This window comes from Danio rerio, chromosome 7 (assembly GCF_052040795.2).
Source record: "Danio rerio strain M-AB ecotype USA chromosome 7, GRCz13ab, whole genome shotgun sequence".
NCBI classification, from domain to species: Eukaryota; Metazoa; Chordata; class Actinopteri; order Cypriniformes; family Danionidae; genus Danio; species Danio rerio.
Genome location: NC_141027.1, coordinates 31,585,784 through 31,607,684, shown reverse-complemented (window position 1 = coordinate 31,607,684; position 21,901 = coordinate 31,585,784). Strand labels below are relative to the sequence as shown.

Sequence of the window (21,901 nt, the reverse complement as noted above, 5' to 3'; positions counted from 1 at the left end):
CTGTGACGACTGTGCAAACATGTGCTGAATAGCGGTCCTCCTGTCTCAGGATGCTCTCTGTCAATTCGAGGAGAGGCCAAAATCTATAGACAGATAGAGAGGGTGCAGATGGTCCTGGCATGCTGTGTGCTTATCCTCTTCAAACACCAGTATTCTGAACAACAATGAAGTACTTTTGTTGTAAGAAGATAAGCAGCAAACAATGCACATGCATATTTTGGAAATATATAGTTCTTGATTTCATGCAGTAATGAATGCATTTAGATTCGCTTTGATGTCATTTAAAGTAAAATAAAAAACACAATTCAATATTATTTGTATGTACACTCACCGGCCTCTTTATAAGGTACACCTTACTAGTACCGGGTTGAACCCCTTTTGCCTTCAGATCTGCCTTAATCCTTCATGTCATAGATTTAACAAGGTACTGGAAATATTCCTCAGAGATTTTGGTCCATATTGACATGATAGCATTGTGCAGTTGCTGCAGATTTGTTGGCTGCACATTCATGATGTGAATCACCCATTCCACCACATCCCAAAGGTGTTCTATTGGATTGAGCTCTGGTGACTGTGGAGGCCATTTGAGTACAGTGAACTCATTGTCATGTTCAAGAAACCAGTCTGAGATGATTCGTGCTTTATGACATGGTGTGATATCCTGCTGGACGTAGCCATCAGAACATGGGTGCACTGTGGTCATAAAGGGATGGACATGGCATGCAACAATACTTAGGTAGACTGTCGCATTGACACTATGCTCAATTGGTACTAATGTGCCCAAAGTGTGCCAAGAAAATATCCCCCACACCATTACACCACCACCACCAGCCCAGCCTGAACTGTTGACACAAGGCGAGATGGATCCATCCTTTCATGTTGTTGATGCCAAATTCTGAGCCTACCATCCAAATGGTGCAGCAGAAATCAAGACTCATCACTTCAGGCAACATTTTTCCAATCTTCTATTGTATAATTTGGGTGAGCCTGTGCGAATTGTAGCCTCATTTCCCTGTTCTTAGCTGACATGAGTGGCACCCGGTGTGGGCTTCTGCTGCTGTAGCCCATCAGCTTCAAGGTTGGACGTGTTGTGCATTCAGAGATGCTCTTCTGCATACCTGGGTTGTAACGAGTGGTTATTTAAGTTGCTGTTGCCCTTCTATCCGCTGAAACCAGTTTAGCCATTCTCCTCTGACCTCTGGCATCAACAAGGCATTTGCACACACAGAGCTGCCATTCACTGGATATTTTCTCTTTTTTTCGGACCATTCTCTGTAAACCCTTATAATGGTTGTGTGAAAATCCCAGTAGATCAGCAGATTCTGAAATACTCAGACCAGCCAGTTTGGCACCAACAACCATTCCACATTCAAAGTAATTTTAATTACCTTTCTTCCCCATTGTAATGCTTGGTTTGAAGATTATCTTCATCATGTCTACAATGCACTGAGTTGCTGCCATGTGATTGGCTGATTCAAAATTTGCTTTAACGAGCAGTAGGACATATTAAAAGTGGCCGGTTATTATATATGTACCGTATATTTGTGTGTTTGTATATAAACATAATAAATATATGATACACTGATATATTATGTTAAAACAAACTTTTATTTTGTATGGAATTAAATGCAAAGGATCTTTTGCAATTCTAATAATAATTCTAGCTAAAGATGTCTTTTGGCGTACTTTACTTTGTTTGACTCTCTAATTGGTGGAGTTTTCTGTACAGTACCATTACTAATGTAATTTATCTGCATGAATGCTATTATTAAACTCAACTCAATTAATGTGAGCAGATGGGTTTAACAAAGGCATGTACAACCCCACAACTCACAACAGGTCTTTTTTAAATTTATTTATCAGTTATTGTTCATTGTAGATTTATTTTGCTGCTAAAAACAATGAATATAGTTAGCATTTGCTCTTTATTGTTGTGGACAGTGTCAGGTCTTGGTCTCAGAAATGTTAAGATTGACTGCTTTGGTCCTTACGGGCCAAAACAGACACTGACTGTGACGCTTAGATGTTTGTAGGGAGACCACTGTGGGTCCTGCACTTCACCAGAAAGCAGGGATGACATTTTAAAACGTTCCTGACAGTTTGGTCCATAGAGAACCAGGTTGGTGAGTATGACTTGCAGGCATGTCATGCAGGTATGAAATTTCAAAAACCGCTGGATTGCTATTGGCAGCTCTATTTGTGTGTGAGTGCTACACTACAGAGAGCAGTTTGAAGCTTCCAACCAGCCCTCTTCATTCCCATCAATGTTTCTTCATCAGAGTTCTGTTAGCATGTTTTACAGGTGATTAAAGCATTTTATTTACTCACATTATACACAACCTGGTGCACATAAGCACCTAAAGACGTGTGATTTTGAGTTGTCATTTGGCAGACATGAGGACATATTGTCCTCTGTCTTTGTAATTAGCATTAACCTTATTTATTAAGCAGACTATATTATCAAAAGCAGCTTACAGTGTAGAAGAATACAAGCAGAAGGGATTAATCCAATGGAGAACGCACTGTGCTAATAAGCACTCCTACCATATTAAATTCCCATATCAGAAGTGTAAAGGCCTGTTCACATCAAAGATGTCAACTGTAACAAAAATGAAGAAAATGTATTTCCTATCATGGGATAGATAAATACATTTTAAATAAGCTGAACAATATTGTCCACTAGTGTGAAATCTGATCTAGTTGTTGTTATAAATTCCTCAACCACTTTATGAGGTACACCCTACAAGTACTGGATTGGTACTGTAATACCTTTTTGACTTCAGAACGGCCTTAATTCTTTGTGCCATTGGTTCAACAAGGTGCTTAAAATATTCCTCTGAGGTTTTGGTTCATATTGTAATAGAGTTTGAAAAAAATATGTTTATGTATTACCATTTATAATAGTTACCATTTAAGGAAAGTAATGTGAAATTTGGTGTCATGTTATCTTTGCGCTTTTTTACACTTATCGGGATTACTTTTTTATCCAACACAGAGAATACAGTTGCTGCAGAGTCTTTTGTTCATAATCATAATCATCACAAAGGATAAGTTTCCGATGATTTGAGCTTTGTGACATGGTGCGGAAGTAGCCTTCACAAGATGAGTTTACTATATAGTCATAAAGGGATGCACATGGTCAGCTCATGTAGGATGTGGGGTTATCCTGACCTGTTGATGCAAGGCATTATGGATGCATGCTTTCATGTTGTTTAGTCTCAGTTTGCTGTTTTAGTTGACAGAAGTGTCAGTGTGCTCTTCTGCTGCTGTAGCTCATCTGTTTCAAGGTTTGATGTGTGTTCAGAAAGGCTTTCTAGAAGTTCTTGGTTGTATTCAGAAGTTATTTGAGCTACTTCATTTATGTCAGCTTGAATTAATTTTTCCATTCTCTGATCTCTGATGTGAGCCAGGTGTTTTTACAAACAAATCTGCTCCTCACTGGATGTTTTCTCATTTTACACCATTCACTGTAAACCCTACACTGGCTGTGCAATAAAATTCCAGTGGATCTGTGTTTTCTGTGTTTCAACAACCATGCCATATTTAAAGTCATTTCAATCACCTTTCTTTGCCAATCTGATACAGGGTTTGAATTCAGCAGGTTGTCTGAATTACGCCTAAATACATAAATGCATCAAGTTGCTGCTATGTGATTGGCTGAATAGATATTTGTGTCAACAAATAGTTGAAAAGACTTACTGAATACAAAAAGCCAGCGAGTGTAGTTATTTTTATGTTAGCATTCTTTGTGTAAATTGACCTGAACAGTGCAGAAAGGCCTTTACTGGAAGATATCTCCTCATCTTTTTTTATTTCACCTTTTGGGTTAAAGTTCATTCCATCAAATGGTGAGAAAGTGACCTTGAAGAACATTCTGATTGTACGCCAGGTATTGCCAGTTCAGACAATCAAATTAAGCACAAAACATTGATTCAGCCGTGCTCCGCTGAGCACTGACCTCAATAACTTGTTGACCACAGGGACCAAATCGTATATGATCAAGATAAAAATAACAAAAACATTGATCTACGTCTGTCCACAACTGCCGTACAGTAATTGTAAACAAGCAAGATCTCTGCATATAGCTTTAGTATGTACTGTACATGTGTAGGTGTGTACATGTAAGAGAAATAAAGATGTGGCAGGTGCTGGAGGCATGTGCTGATGAGATACGATGAGTATAAAAGAATGGACAATAATCTCTGGGACTGACTAGAATGTAGAAAAACCCCAGTTGTATAAGCTGCGGGCTTTTCAAGTGAATGAATGCATGCATTCACATGAACGCATATACTGAATGGCTTTCCGTTTTCCTATTCATTCTGAAGCTGCAATATCATAACACCCCTGCCATTTGTCCGAGAACACATACTGCATGCAAATATATCTCAAAAAATAGGTGGGGCTTACAAGGAAATATTCACAGTAGGCTTTGGGCTCTCATTTCCATATCCTAGTCCTTTAAGTGGTAAAAATTCATTTTTTTCAAGGCCTCGGGATTAAGGGAGAACAAACTCCTGATTATATATTCAGCACTAATAATGCTCCCCCATCCAACATCACCATCACCATATCCCCCAGCAATGAAGGGGAGGAGGTGTAAAAAAAAAACAACAACACTGAAGGAGTGAGAGCAGAGAAATAAGGACTAGTGAGGAAGAATAGAACGTGAAGAGGAGGATTCAGGAGGGAGGAGTTTGACAGATGGTTGGGTTTGCTTCATGTTAATGAGCACCCAGAGATGGCGAGTACATATGGTTTGTTTTCTACCTCGGCTTTATTCATACCAGTTACATCATTTACTTTGGAAACAAGGTTATACTGATGTGACATTGTTCTTGAGAACTTTTAGGAAGCACTAGGGTAGGGGATGTACACATATTGCAAATCTGGCTGAAATGGCTAAGACCTTTATAGTTTTTTGAGTATGTTTTGTCGAAATAAATGAAAAATAAAACCATTAGTGTGCACACAATAGTATAAAATACTGTATAAAGTATAAAATAATTGTAAAATATACTATAACATATCTTTCCAGTGTTCAAATCTTTCACATTGTTTGACAAACTTTGACAAACACAAACTAATAAAAATGTATGCTGTTATTATCTTGGAATTAACTTGTTATATCACAATATTTATGGGGTTTGATAAAAGCTGGGGAAAAGATTTAGACTTTTAATAGATTCTGGGATTTATGGGTTTTAACTGCAGACTGTCAGCTTTAACTTGAGATACAGTATTTACATCCAAAATCAGGTGAACAGTGTAGGAATTACAACAGTTTGCATATGTGCTTCCCACTTGTTAAGGGATCAAAAGTAATGGCACAATTGGCATCTCAGCTGTTCAAATCGATTGCAGTAAAGAGCCAAAAATGTTAAAATTGTGTCAATCCCAATTTTTATGGACCTGACTGTATATATGTGTATATGTATATATTGATGATTTAAGAATATTGATCTTCTCTTCTCTTCTCTTCCAGTACTCTGACCATCTATGGAGTGACCCAGGAGGATGAGGCCATATATCAGTGTATAGCAGAGAATAGTGCGGGGTCCACGCAGGCCAGTGCTCGACTGACCGTTCTGTGGGCTGATGGGTTGCCAGGCATGCCCACAGACATACAAGCAGATGCCCTTTCTCCCACCTCCATTCAGGTCACCTGGAAAGAGCCTACCCAAAACACTCAGGACATAATTGGATATGTGCTCCATATCCGCAAGACTGCTGGTAGGAAAACTGCTTATGAGCCAAAACACAAACACTCAAATCTAATTTACTCAGCTCTTCTGTTCTGTATTGCCGAATGTACACCCCTCTCCAGTAAATCAATAAGTGTAGATTTCCACAAACATTGTGAAATGCATATCTTATTCAATCTTCCCTTTAGGCTTTCTTTTTACGAAAATCATTGAGGTTTAAAGTCAGTAGCAAATCACTTTTTTTTTCTCTTGCCACCAACTGTAGCTTAAATTTATAGAAACAATTGACAATTTCTGAATCTGCTTAAATAGAAGTTTAACCAAAAGTTTAATGTCAAAAATGCTGAACTCAAAAGAAGATGTTAAACACCTATCAACTTTTTGCTATATATATATATATATATATATATATATTTTTTTTTTTTTTTTTTTGATGTACTATTCTTTTCAGATTTTTTTTTCTTCCAATTTAATCAATCTTAATAGTATAATGTTCAATGAATTCAGACATCGCACTATCATAGATACTGTACCATGCCTGAAATTTAAATATTTAAGCGATATTCTCATCTACACTCGAAATCTTCTAGAGTTCCATGCAAACATCAATGTTTATTTTTAATCAGCAACGTGAACTGGATCTGTCCATTCTATAAAACGTAATTAACATTAATTGGTGCATATTCAGTTTGACTGGGTTAATTTCTATTTTATTCAGACTGAGCTCAAACTTACAACCAAAATGCATAGAAATACTTTGCAGTGTTGAAGGTTGAGACATCAGCCTGAAGCATTTTCCTGAAAGCACAGCATGAGGATGCGTGTGTATTCTGATATCAATCCTCCTCTCTCGGGAAGCTTTAAAGTTGCATGTTGATGTTTATCGATGCCGAAGCTAAACAACTGATCTACGACCCATGCTGAAGTGCCCATGCAAAGAGTTCTTTGCTGAGCATTCTATTTTTTTTTCTTCCTCTTGCTGTGGTGTTTCCACCACTTTTAGCCTGTGCTGTAATTTATATTTCAGATATAGCATCTATAGCATCTCATCTGCTGCAATCTCAATGCCTTACAGCGCTGTGGGTTATGTTTTTATAGTTTGAGCCATTTATTATGTATATGGTTACTTAAAGCAATTTGGCATGAATAAGTAATGGAGAAATATAACTTTTACTGCTTCCATAAATGTGACTAAAGAGAGCCGCCAACAGTAAGAGGTGGCAATTGTTGCACATAAAAGGGACAGTTCCCCCCAAATGAAAATGTATTTTCCATTTTTCACCCTCAAATAGTTCTAAACCTTTATGGGTCGTTTTTTTACATAAGAGAAGATATTTTAAGTATGTTGGAAACGAGTAGCCATCTACATCCGTAGTACTTTTTTTCAAATAGGGTTTTATAATGAATTGATCATATAATTATGGTTAATAGTGATCAGCATTAAGCTTTATTAAATAGGCACAAAAGTGCCATGGAATAGTCCCGTGCAACACATGCCCTACACTGTAAATAATACAGGGTTCCACACAATTTTTTTGTTGTCCCAACACAAATCCATCAAGTTAACTTAATCATTTTTACAAATTTAAGTGGATTGAACATTAAACAATTAGGTTGCCTGGTTAGGTTAGGTTAGGTTGCCCCCCCCCAAAAAAAAACTTAAGAATTGTGTTGGTTCAGCTAATTTTTATTACGTAGCTTGAACAAGCAGCAAAAGCAATGTTTTGAATGCACACACTAAGGGCTCTATTATAACGATGTAGGCGCAAAGTCTAAAGCGCATGATGCAAAATCATTAAGGGCATGTCTGAATTCACATACATTTGCTATTTACATGGCGGACTTTGTAAGTGGAAAAACTGAACGTTTCACTAGCAAGAAAACGGTTAAACAATTCATCTGCAGCACGAGGATGAAGAACGAGCCTTCTCTATTCAGCCTCTTTACTTTCTCTTTCTCTTTACTTTTACTCTTTACACCTTTACTTTCGTGGATGAGGAAAAGGTGAGGAGCCTATATATTTAATTTTGTTTAAGAGCAAAGATTTGTTTTAAAACTATTTCTAAATTCAGTTCTAATTTTCAGCAAACAAATAAAAAAACAATAATAATAAAGTGTGTTCAAAAAATGATGCATACGTCTGCAAAACCCGACAAGTGGACAAATATAAACTTGTTTTTATAAAAAAAAATATGCATATAATGAACTATGCTGCTAATATTAATAACATTATACAAATGCAAATTGTCATAAATAAACTGAAAAAGCCCCCTGAGAAAAGGCATTGAGGCAGTGGCTTTTATATTTATGCGGAAAATAATAATTTTTGTAACATTTTAATCCTTTAATTTTCTTCATATGTAAAGATATTTGTGTATTGCTGTACATGCTGTCTGTATTAAGCAATGTAAATGCGTTTAAACTAACGCACTTTGCGCTGGTCTTTAGACCATGTCTTAGTTGGTCAGCAGCGCAGTCTATTTCAGAGTTTCCATGAGTCCGTAAAATGTCACAAATGGATTTGCTATTTAAATAACGTGTTGCAAAATGTGAAAATTAGGGTTGCGCTGGTCTGAAAATAGCAACAAACTGCAACAAACACGTCTTGCACCTTATTGTGCGTTGTGCAAGATAGGGCCCTAAGTGTGCTATTGTAATAAACATACAACATCAAAGCAACATTTTAAGATAACCTGTTCTTCTAGTTTTACTCTCACACTAATGATTTCCCTCTCTTGCACCATCCTTCTCCATCTTGTTTTTCTCTCATAACGTTTCTCTTCATCTCTCTTTCCTTCATTTCAACCTTCACTCTTTGCTCTCAGACCCAGTGGAAATGGAGTACCAGGAGGCTGTGAGTAAAATGACCCTGCAGCAGGTAATTGGAGATCTGGAGCCTTCCACCAGCTACAGCTTCTATGTGAAGGCCTACACGTCCCGCGGAGCCAGCAAAGCCTCTGAGACCACTGTGGAGAGCACTCTGGGAGAAGGTATGTGAAAAAACATATTTAAGCGATCATGCAGTAAGAAGCTTGTTTTATTGCATAATTGTCTAATTCCTAGTTGTTTAAGTTATTAACTGTGCTAGCGGTAGCCAAATGAAAAACACATTCTCACTTAAACCTTTTACACTTTCTTTTTTTTACCCACCTTTCAGTTTTGAAACTTTTTTCTGTGTTTTAGTCTAGTGTAAAGAAGACTCCTAAAGTGTTTTAGGTGTTTCTTTTGTCACTTTATCAGTTTGTGCCTGTACATTTTAATTATAATATGTATTTTAAAGTCTTATGTATTTTATGTGTTTTCATCTCAAAATGGACACTGGGAAACATTTATCTCCTTCAGCAGCTCTTACACACACACCAAAAATCAGTATTCTGAAAATTGTATTACAATTTTTAGTTTAGAATTGAAGTCAGAATTATTAGCCCTCCTGAATTATTAAACCACTTCAAAGCTTTACTAGAATTATTAGAAAAGTTAGGATAAATAGGCAAATCATTGTATAATGATGGTTTGTTATGTAATTGAAAATATCTATATTGCTTAAGCTGGCTTATAATATTGATCTTAAAATGGTTTTAAAACAATTAAAAAAGTTTTTTTGCAGCCGAAATAAAACAAATAAGACTTTATATAGAAGAAAAAATATTCTAGGAAATTACTGTGAAAAATTCCTTGCTCTGTTAAATGTAATTTGGGTAATATTTGAAAAAGAATAAAATAATAAACAGGAGCACTAATAATTTTGGCTTCAACTGTACATCCTCAACCATAAATTTCATAAACAGACACTTTAGAGAACCTATTTTACCCCCCAAAAGTGTGTTAGCCTTATTGTAATTAATCAACTGGGTAAGTATGGTGACAACTATTAGGTTAATTTTATTTTACCCTATTCACATGTGGTGTTTTGTATTAATAAAGCATTTCCCCGAGAGGTGTTTCTGTCATGGCATAATGTTTAATTCAAGGTCATTCAGGGTGAAATTTCCACCTGTTTTATTTTCTCCTACTGATGAAATGCATTACGCCTGATCATCTGTGTTTTGCAATTCTTACAGTCCCTGCTCCACCAGCCTTGTTCACCAAGGTGATTAATTTGACGGTGATTCAGGCCACATGGGAGGCCTCCACTAAGATGGGCCAGCAGGAAGGATTCAATCTCTACTATCGTAAGGTCCCCGTCCCTCAATTCACAGGACCCCTCACCTTCCCACGAGATGTGATGCAATACAACATCACTCAACTAGGTATCTGGCCACAGTTGGGCTTTATTCATGAAATATGAGCAGAATGGTTTTTGTGTGAAAAATTTTTGTTATAATCATTAGTAAAATCCCCAAAAATCCAAAGTATTAAATATTATATGCAATGTGATAGTTAATGTATTAGGTTTTTTCGAAGAATTGATGATGATTATTAATATAAATAAAAAATTATTACTATTATTATTATTTGTTGATTTATTTATTTATTGATTTATGTATTTACATTTATGTATCATTAATTATTAATGAATATATATTATTAATACTAATTAAAGCACTGTTTAAATATATACAAATGCACTTACTGGCCACTTTATTAGGTATACTTTACTAGTACCTAGTTGAACCCCTTTTTGGCAGAACAGCCTTAATCCTTAATGGCATAGATTCAACAAGGTACTGGAAATATTCTTCAGAGATTTTGGTCCATATTGACATGACAACATCACGCAGCTGCTGCAAATTTATTTACTGCACAACCATGATGCGAATCTCCCGTTCCACCACATCCCAAAGGTGCTCTATTGGATTGAGATCTGGTGACTGTGGAGGCATTTGAGTACAGTGAACTCATTGTCATGTTTAAGAAACCAGAACCAGTGAAATGATTTGCACTTTATGAGCGTGTTATCATGCTGGAAGTAGCCATCAGAAAATGGGTACACTATGGTCATAAAGGGATGGACATGGTCAGCAAAAATACTTGGATAGGCTGTGGCTGTGTGCCAAGAAAGTATCCCCCACACCATTACGCCACCACCATCAGCCTGAACCATTGATAAAAGGCAGGATATATTTATGCTTTCATGTTGTTGACGCCACATCCTGAGCCTACCATTTGAATATTGCAGCAGAAATCGAGACTCAGACGAGGCAACGTTTTTTCAATCTTCTATTGTCCAATTTTGGTGAGCCTGTGTGAATTGTAGCCTCAGTTTCCTGTTCTCAGCTGACATGAGTCGCACCTGGTGTGGTCTTCTGCTGCTGTAGCCCATTTGCCTCAAGATTTAATGTATTGTTGTGTGTTCAGAGCTGCTCTTCTGCAGACCTCGGTTGTAATGACCGTTGCCCGTTGGATATTTTCTCTTTTTCGGACCATTCTCTGTGAACCCTAGAGATGGTTGTGCGTAAAAAAACTGTAGATTCGCAATTTCTAAAATACTCAGACCAGCACATCTGGCACCAAGTGGCTTAAATCACCTTTCTTCCACATTCTGATGCTCGGTTTGAACTGCAGCTGGTTGCCTTGGCCATGTCTACATGCCTATATGCATTGGGTTGCTGCCATGTGATTGGCTGATTAGAAATTTGCATTAACGCAGTTGGATAGGTGTACCTAATAAAATGGTTGGTGAGTGCATATCATAGCAGGTTAATAAAAGTCAAATTGTCATTTACAGTTAGTATTCTAAAACACTTTTACTCCGTCTCTCTGCAGATCCTTCTTTTGTGTATGAAATTAAGATTCTGGCTTTTAACCAGCATGGAGAAGGCAATGCCACCCTGCGCTTTGTCTCACTGAAGGAAGCAGTGGAGAAATCAGGTGCCTGATGCAATGCATTAGTTCACGTCCACACATGCAAGCGCACTGTAATAGCTCAGTCGCATTTACTCTGTGGAAATGTGCTTTCTCTTCCTGCAGTGCTAAACACCCCTTGCGACTGTGTAAAGGACGAACAGAATAAAAGCTCCACCACAGGCATCATCATCGGCATCCACATAGGAGTCACTTGCATCATTTTCTGTGTCCTATTCCTCATGTTCAGCTACAGGGGCAGGTGAGAAATCGATGTTTACCACTGGTGTTGTTTTTGTATGCTGCAGTTTCAGTAGGCGTTGGAAAAGAAAGAGTATTGCTTACAGTAAAAGTCGATGTGTTTCTTGGATGCACTGTTGAATTGTTCTGTTGTTGCAGGTTGATGATGTGTAAAACCGTGCAGGCATCCAGACAGGCGGGCAGGAACCCAGCAGCAGGAGTCGTGCTGGAGTCCTCCTCCTCACAGGGGGCTCTCAGCGGCCCCCACAGGTTCAGCCCAGATGGGAATGGAGGAGCGCACAATGCAAAGAGCTGTACCGACTCCAACGAGATGGAGAGACTCTTCTCAGGACCATCCCACTACTCCCATCCACCTGACACCACCCACACAGTGAGCCTTGGGGGGGAAATGCATGCATTTATAAACATGTGGATTGCATGGTTATGGTTCTTCTCAGAGGACAACTTTATGAGTGCAAGTAATAGAGGTGCTTCTGCCTGCGTGTATTGAACGGGATCAAAGAAAAACTACTTGAGCTCTGATGAATAAGGTTGGGTATTGAGATGATATGTGCATTTCGATTCTGCATAGAAAATGCGTCTCATATTTCTGTGCAAAGCAGGGCTATCCAATGTTATTGATACAGTAGAGTGATGAAGAAACATGTATTGAACATAAAGCATGTGATGTGCTTAATGGTAAAAATATATCTCTCTGACAGCAAATGATGTAGCTTACTGCTTCTGAATGGTCAGAAAGACACCAAATAACATCTGAATGCCTGCCTTGGCAATTTTTGATGATCAGTAGGGCCAGACAGAATGTGTGGACATTTTTTTGCTATTTCTGCTAAGGATTTTGTTGCAGATTTGCAGCAGATTTATGCAGAATGGTTTTGGACGTATCACAACTTAAAACTTAATATATGAAGTAAACAAAATAATAGCTTTTTAACTTTTATTTAATGTTTACAATGCAAATCCATCTAGAGTCACTTATTTGGTAAACAAAGCAAGCCTCTCATAATATATCTCCTAAAAGACATAAAATATTACTTAATTAATATTACTACAAGCTGTATTGTGAATAAAACAAATGAACACTTTCATATTAGTTAATATTATTACAAAATTAATATTAGTCTAAATTAATTTAAAAGCCTGAATGAATATAAACTTACACACATTTACACAAGTAAATAAATAGATTCGATGATGGGCTGGAAATCTGCAGAATTCTGCACATGCAGATTCCGTGTTTGCCTATTGATCAGTCATAAATTCATTGGATGTTAATCAGTAAATTAGATGTGTATCAGCAAATTTAATCCATGCATTGGGACTAAAGGTGACAGTAGGCTAATAAACGCAATGATGGTGTTGTTTTCGATAGAGGTCTTCTAGGCCCTAAAATCTATATCCAAATCACTTCTTTTGTCCAAATCACTTTGTATTAGGTGATGTCATTTCAGATCATTCTTTGGTTTGCTTTGAAGTATATTGGGTCTTTAATAATGCTTGAGTTTCATAGTGCTGTATTATTATTGTAATTAATGATTACTGTAACCTCAATGAATCCTATAATTGAAGAGTTTAGATGCAAAAACCTCTAAATGCCATCTGAAATTTTCTTCAAAACTGAGCATTTTTATCATGCTCCTGTGTGTAGGTTCAATAATATCACTTTCATGCCAAAGAGTGTGGTCTTTTCATGGTCTTTACAATGAAATTACTCAACATAAACATAGAAATCTGAGAAAATGCTAATTTTCGATGCAAATTTCAGATGGCACTTAGAGGTTTTTAAATCTGAACTCTTCAATTGGTCTTAACCAGTCCATATACCATACCTGACTCCTATCAAAATAGTACCCATCAAAATTTTAGACCAAACTCAATTGGATCCCAGGTCTTAAAAAATCGGTCCAAGTAGACCTGTGAAAACCTCTAGTCCCTTATGTTAATCAGAAAACCAAAAGACTCTTACTGTTTGCTTGTGACTGAAAAGCTTAATAAGATTCCATCCAAGTTTTATTCAAAGTTAAATTTATGCTGCGTGTTGTTTTTAAGTTTGATTATTTAATCATTCTAGGGCAAGAGTATTTTTTGTATAAAGGGCCAAAAACCAAATATCATTGAGTCGTCGGCCGAAGATAAATATACCAAACTATTTTACATTAAAGTCGCCATGGGTAATATATTTAAAGTTAAATAAATAAAAACTATTTAACTTTTTAAATGATAACTTATTTCAATACAAACACAATCACATTTATTACACAGTAGAGTTCAGTGCTGAATACACTAGTTAAGCAGAATCTGCCTTTGACCTGATTTGCTCACCAAAGTCTCTGCATTGTCGAGTGACAGCATGTACTTTAAACAAATCAGATTCATTTACACCATTTAATTAAAACATTTATTTTCAATTAGCTTTTAACAATAAAACAAAGGGTTACATTTAATTAAAATTGACAATCTCAGAATTACCTTCATTCTCCCTCTCTTTTCAGATGGGATGATGGGCCAAATCAAAGATTACCATGGGCCAACTTTGGCCCATTGGCCCTAGTTTGTGCATCTCTGTTCTATGGCCATATTACTTAATTAAATGTTACTGTAATGATTATAAACATATTTTATCCTAGAAGAAGAACTTCTATACATTTACCATGTATTTAAACATATTTGTATTTGTCTGTATTTAATTCCAGATCGAGAGCTCTCTGGTCTCCTGTCCACTGAATGAAACTGAAATGTCTACTCTTCCCCTGGATGATTTCAGTCTGGCGGAGGAGTGCGAGTTGCAGTTCTGCCGGCATCCAGCAGAGGGCCAGCGGGATGAAGACTGAAAAAAAAATTACGAAGGCCAAGAATATCCTCCACTCAGACTCCTGTCCAACTCAGGTCAACTGAAAGTATTCATCTTTTTTTTTTTGTTTTGTTTTTATTGTGCAAAGAGTATATTATTCATAAGTTAAGTTCCCTTGTGGGAATCACTGGACTGTATGCCGAAGGTCCCTCTGGCCTCAAAGTGGGTGAAGTTCTGAGATGGACTACTGTTATTTCTCATTGGTAGGTGAACGAATACACTCTTACATTGACAACTGGCAGCAAGTCTTCAGTCACTTGTGTCAGTAAGAAGTTTATCTGGGCTTCTTCCGGACGTATTTCTAACTGTTACCACCAATTAGTTCTGCTGTTACCTACCAATGATTTCACAAGACCACCCAGCGGAGTCCAAGACCTTCTTCCAGGGATTTAAAATTATTCTCAGGATTTTTCTTGATTTTACTGATTTCAATGTTTTAGTTTTTTTATTTTATTAGGTTTCGGTCTTCATAAAGACTTTAGACTCTGCTATGTGAACCCTAGAATTTGCAACAAAAAATACCTACCTCAGCTGGATTGAATGTCTTTTAGGAAGTCTTTGAGATCTGCATCATGCTGTTTGTTCTGTTTTTATACACATCAAGCATTCAGTCAAAAGAGAAAAGGTGCTCCTCTACCTCAGATTTCAAGGACTGCCGCTCTCCTGCTTGCCGAAGCAAAACGAGAAAAAAAATCCAACATATAGCACTTCCAAATGTTGAAGTCAATGTTCTACCTCAAAATAACAATGTTGTTATTGTCGTTGTGGTTCTTTTTTCATATTGAAACATAGCCTCTGTTTGTGAGATCCTGGCTTCACTATGTTGATGAATTGCTGTGTTTTGATATGTCAGTACCTCATGCCAGTTGACAGATGACATTGTTCTAAGAATTCTGCTTGTAAAGATGTTTTGATAGTGTCCTTGTATTTGCGTAGGATTTTTTATGTTCTATGTTTCCAGATCAGAGTATTTTTATTTTAATGGTAGTCGACGCAGTAAAATGGACTTTTTAAGATGAACTGCACTGTTACTAATTTCTTCAGGATATAACTTCTGCTCTCAGATGAACCGCTGGAAGAAAGAGAGGCCACCATATGTAAAGCTGGATAGAAACATAAATTGCTGTTTAGGTAATTGAATAGATTAACACCACGTTTTGCATGTCGTGCGACATACATAACAAGAATAAGCACATAATACTGTTCTGTGGGTGCTGATCGAAGTAAATAGTGATATAGATTAGATCAGTGTTTCTCAACCTCATTCCTGAAGGACCACAGGTTTTGGATGTCTCCTTTGTCTGTCACACCCATTACAGGTCTTTCAGTCTCTGCTAATGAGCTGATGATCTGATTCAGGAGTGTTTGGTTAAGGAGACATGGAATTTGTGCAGAGCTGGTGGTCCTCCAGGATCATGGTTGAGAAGCATTTGATTAGATAAATATATATCACGTTGTGACATTGCGTGCGGAATTGATATAGAATTTTCCTGGGTTTTAACTACAGGACTTGTGATCAAATGCAAGCACTCTTAGATACCGTTAAGGCTGTTCAGATACTTTGTTGCATGTAATGAAGCGAGCACCTATGAAATAAAGAGGCTGGGCATTCTAGAACTCTCCAAGAAGTGAACATTCCATTGGAAGCCACATTCCACTGGAGATTCTAACGGCTTCTATGTTGAATTCCATCTCTTTTTTAGTTAATATCCCAAGCCCCTTGTCCATATTTTTAGTCCCACGTTGATCAGGGAGCACAGAGTATATCAGGCACACGCGCAGAACTCGTGCGCACACACAACATCTGTTGGCATTAAGACAGTGAGTAGATGATGATGATGATGATGCCTGAGCTACTAATGGTCATCTCTTCATATCTCTGGCCGGCTATTGAATTGCTTTTCGATAGCTTTTCACTGTGCTCAGCCACCCAATCCTAGACCAGCTGTTCCTTTAAGCGGGGAGGGAGAGTTGAAAGTACCAGCAAGATGTTCTTTCTCCTCTGGTGTCCCATAGTACTATGGTGCATATCTATATTTTTTTAATAACCTACCTCGACACAGCAGTCATGCTCTCAGGTCGCTCCTGCTATGATGGGGAGATTGTATCCTTTTTGTATAGTAAACACATGCACACGTACATTCACACATACCCTTTAGTGGATGAGTGTGTTACATTAGCTTTTCACGCTTTTTTGTTAGTGTAAAATGTTATTTTTAATTATCAAACTGTTCTTTTTGCTTTATTTTTCCCAGGACGTCATAGGTTTTCATTTTAGTTCCTATTCTTAAAATCGAATTATCGCCATCGGTGTAGATAATGAGTCAAATTAGCATATTTTCATAATGCCCGCAAATTCTGTAATCGATTATTTTGTAAGAAAAAATGGACAAAGCAAAGCCTAGATAATCAACAAAAAAAATCCCATTCTTATAATGTGTATTCTTACAAATACTGGTTCTGGAACAGAATTGCACAGTTTAGAAAAGACTCTGTATATTTATTGTACCCAATGCATTGTAGTATTGTCAGTGGAGACCATAGATGCTTTTGTGTTGTCCGTATACAGATAAGTGCTCAGTTCTTTGGCTGTGTTAAATAGAATTAATGGAAAAAGTGTCTGAACAACAGAAGGTATGTGATACACTGTGCTGTAGAAACGTGTCCCTAATAATGAAAGTCTCTATGAAATGTCTATATTGTACAGTTATGGTGCTCTTGACATTCTTGTAATAAGATGAAATGGTTTCATCTGTGGTGTAATGCAGTACAAACAATGCTGTTACATTTCCAAGAGTCTCCCGCAGTTGCATTTCCTGATGGATTTGGCCTTGTTTGGTGACGTTTCTAATCTCACTGTGTGTCGGTGCAAATCAGTACAACTTTTGAAACGTTAATATCATCATCAGGCCTCATGTTCAAATATTAATTAGAGTGGCTGTCTTGATTTGGTTGAATTCTGGAGGATGTGTGATGACAAAAACAAAAAGAGTTTATCAGATCATGTCAGCTTTATCTTTTCTACCTCAGAGCGATCTCATGATCCCGTCTTTTGTTCTGATGGATAATCTCCTCTCAGACTTTTAGAGAAGTTTTTTGTGCATTTCAAATACTGTTTCGCATACAGTACGTTGACTTTTTGATGATATGTTCATGCTGAAAAGTCTGTTACTGTGACAAAGATCCACAGGCTTCCTGGTCTGCTTGTCTTGCTTTGTTTTCATTCAATATTTAATATCGTTTCTGGCTTGAATCCATAAATCCAAGAACAAAAGATGTTTCCAGCCTCTAGAACACACATTGTACATGTAAACATACATGCGCACACACACGCGCACAGTCACATCCCTGTAAAGAATGACATGTTTGTGTCAGCATTAGTCCCGTGTCCCAGATTTCCCCTGGGAGACTCAGGGATGAGGCATTTGCATGCTCTATGGCAACACACCGACCTATTCAAAGCAGCAGAAAGACCTGCAAACTTTCAATCTGTAAAACAAACAGCATTTTGTACTGGATAATATGTACCAGTTTCAGTTTGTTAAGGTCCTTTCAGGAGCGGGATTATATGGGAGTGCGCTTTTGGTGAAGCGACCCATTGCAGCCCAACAGAGGGGAATTTATGTGCTTGCTTTCAGTTTTACACACACACAGAGAGTTCATTTTGTGCGTTTGATGGAACAGATATCCAAAATGTTGTCTAAGGGTTTGTTCACACTTGTTTAAATTGGTTATTTTTCATTTGGACCAAAAATGAACTTGGGCTAAAATGAGCTTGGGATACTTCACGCAAAGAATATATATATATTTCCTCACCCTTAAGCTGTTCGAAATCTTGATGAGTTTCTTTCTTCTGAGTTCTTTTCTTCTACAAAACAAGATATTTTGAGGAAAGCTGAAAACCTGTAATCACTGACTTCCATAGTGGGAAAAACAACATACTATTTAAGTCAATGGGTACAGACTTTCAGCTTTCTACAAAATATCTTGGTCTGCGAAGATAGCTTGAGTGAACTGTCCCTTTTAATTGTTCTTTTTTTTATTTACAAATGAACTTACCAAACTTCAGAGACAGTGCTGTGTGCGTAGTGTGATGGTATTTTTTTATCATTTGAGAACTTATAAAATATGTAGAGGAGTCCAAACAGTGGCAGAAATTATTCATCACATATGCAAAGAGGATTATACTTGCCCAAGAATTCATGAGAATCAATTGAACTCTCTGTCCTTTTTAGGGTCATCTTGAGACAATGTTTTTAATTTATTTAGATCCCTTTTGCTGTATGTTGGATACCTGTTTCAGTTAAATCACTGTAAGGAAAAGATTTAAGCCCCTCTTTTTAGTGGTCTTAGTTGTCCATCCACTGTTTGGTACAGATCAGGACTAGCATAGCTCACATTTATTAAAATAAACCAAGTATTTAATCTAAGTTTGTTTTAGTTTAACAAAACCTCCCAGGTGTGAATACATGCTAAATGCATTGGTCAGACTCTAGCGTAAGGTTCCATTAGTGCATGTTAGTTATTAATGTATTTACTATCTTGAACTAATAATGAACAATACTTGTTATTAAACATAGTGATTTAAATCTAAAGTTGTCTTTGTTAATGTTAGTTAATCCGCTGATTTAACAAACACTGTATTTTAATGTGTATTAACTAATGTTAACAAAGACAAATAAATGCTGTAATAAATGTATTCTTCATTCATTGTTCATATTAGTACATTTACTAATACAACCTTTTGGTAAAACGTTACAAATGATTTTGCTCATGACAGTCTTTAGAATGATTGTATTTCTGAATTTATCACATGAAAATCTGGTGCTGTGATGATATCTGTTACCATTAGTAAAATCTTGTAATACTGCACTGTTCATAAAATAAATGGAAGTGTGTTTACGTGAAACTCTTAAAATGGAAGCAGAAAAGTGATCTGTGGGATTTTAAAAACAATGTTTCATATTCTGAAGGCTAATTGACTTGAAGAACAGACATGTTTTCTTTAGTTGAACACCGGAGAACTCTGTTCTGTGTGCAGTTTGGCACATTGACTGATGCTAATGCTATTGTCCTTTTCTTATCAAGTGTGACGTATCTGAAATATTTATTTAGTGTGCCTCCCACTTGACTTTTGGGCTTCTATACTAAGTTTATTACTATATTAGTTTACCCTGTTTGTTTTTTACACTCCCAGTGTGATGGTGTGGTAATTGACTGCATGACACAGATGAAGTCCATAGACCTTAAAGGAACAGTTCACCCAAAAATCATTCTTTTAACCATTGCTTCACTTGTTCAAAACCTCTTTGAGGTGTTCTCTTTTTTTTTTTTTTTTGGTTAAACACAAAACAAGATATTGTAAAGAATGTTGGAAACCTGCAACCACTGTCCTCCATAGAATATTTTGTTTTCAACAAAAGAAAGGAACTCCTAAAGGTTTGAAACCACATGATGGTGAATACATTTTAATTTTGGATGAGGCATCCCTTTCAAATACCCACAATATTCAAATCAGTTATTTTTGAAGTACTGAAGAATAAATGGTTTCTAATCACATTGATGGTTACAGTAAGGATACACTGTAAAAAAAAAAAAAAAAAAAAAACCTTTCTTGATTTTCTTCTTTACTCGAAATCGATTCTGTATTTCTATTTACATTTATGAATTGTATTGTGGGACCTTGATCTCTGCTCTACTGACTTTTGATGTTGTAAATTCAACTCTGCAGTTTACCTTTACTAAAGTTGTAGTTTTTATTGATAATATAGTGTATAATAAATAAAATATAAATTATTATGTCTGTAAAACAACAGAAAATGGACTGCCAGTTTATTATTTTACTGAGTTGTTGTATCATTATTTTCTACACCAAGCGCCAGACAGTATATCACTTTAAACTATTAAAAATGTTAATAAAAGTCACCTTTTTTAAACTTTTCATTATCAAAAGTATTTGGAGGAATGATCAAGGTCCCACAATGCAATTAAAAAGCATAAACAATGATAATATTAATAAAAACATGAATCACGAAATACAGAAAATGTTTAATTTATGGATATTTTAAACATGTAGTTAGCAAGCACAAAATTGAAGAGCGGAAAGCACTAAATTTCTTACATTTCTTGAATCAAAAATGACAACAAACAAGTCTAGTTTGCCTCGCTTAGGTTTCTAACTACATCTCATCTTATTTAAAACCGTTAAAGAGGCTGAGCATTCAGTTTTAGTAAAACTGTTGAATGTGAAGATGACCGTCACTCCTTTATAACTGTGTGCATGACTGAAGCACTGAAAATCTCTTAGCCGTGGTGCTATTACTGTCACTGCTGCAGGTCACAGGATGTTTGTAGTCTTTTCATGTTCAGACTGTTGTCATTCGGACCACAAAACACAAGTTCTTCATTTAAAAACACTTGGCAATTTGACAGACTGATTCACTGTTGAAAAGTGTTCTGTTCATTAAGGGAAATGAAGGGAATTATGCATTAATGTCTGTATTTGTGTATAGCTATTTAACCACCCTCAGAGCTGCATATGATTATGGAAATGTAACAGACTGTTCAAATGTGTACCTCTGTAATCTATGATACAAACTTTAATTCTGGAGCTCAGCGGGAGAAACAGACGAGACGGTAATGCCTGCGGACAAACTCCAGTAAGTGCTGGTGTTCTCCATTCTTACTGAAAAGGGGTCACTTTTGAGCAACCGAAGAGAGCACAAGAGCTGAGCAGGTGTGAGATGTTCAGTTTTCACCCTTCTGTTCTTCATGTAACTCATCTCTCTGTAATTCAGGTCTGGGTGAAATTACTGTTTCCGCTAAATGCGTTGGAGACACTGTTTCTGCCAGTTTGTCTTTTCCAAATGTGATGTCTGGCCACAGACGGTCAGTGCTGTGTATGTACATATGCATATATTTGTATGTGTATATGTATATTTATATAAAGAAAGAATACTAGACCGTTTTTAGTGGTTTGTATTGTTTTAGGGTTCCTTGTGAAACACTGTTTAAAAACGTCAATACAATGATGACAATAAACTAGTTTTAGTTTTAAAAATGATTCCTTTCTTTGTGTTTTGTCAATATTGAATACTTGCCTGCTATGTAGTATGCAAAAATACTTCACTGAAGCTGCATTCAAAATGGCATACAGCCAGTACAACTACTGTATATGTATATAAGTCATGTGGTATATGCAAATATCATCCATTTTATAGATGTACAGTATATATACAGGGCCCCTTTTGCCTTCAGAATTGCGTTGATCCTTCTTCGTGGCATAGATTTAACAAGGTAT

At 36.6% G+C, this 21,901-nt stretch overlaps 1 protein-coding gene across 1 annotated transcript in view; it reads left to right on the top strand.

The window, feature by feature from the left end:
* igdcc3 (immunoglobulin superfamily, DCC subclass, member 3) overlaps window positions 1–17,395 on the top strand; it is a 119,352-nt gene extending 101,957 nt beyond the window's left edge. The window contains exons 8-14 of the mRNA XM_087261286.1: window positions 5,486–5,733; window positions 8,531–8,695; window positions 9,767–9,955; window positions 11,412–11,516; window positions 11,616–11,751; window positions 11,889–12,120; window positions 14,444–17,395. Coding sequence (XP_087117412.1) covers window positions 5,486–5,733; window positions 8,531–8,695; window positions 9,767–9,955; window positions 11,412–11,516; window positions 11,616–11,751; window positions 11,889–12,120; window positions 14,444–14,581 — 1,213 coding nt within the window. The 3' untranslated portion in view covers window positions 14,582–17,395. The remainder of the gene's footprint in view (window positions 1–5,485; window positions 5,734–8,530; window positions 8,696–9,766; window positions 9,956–11,411; window positions 11,517–11,615; window positions 11,752–11,888; window positions 12,121–14,443) is intronic.
* Window positions 17,396–21,901: the final 4,506 nt, after the last annotated feature.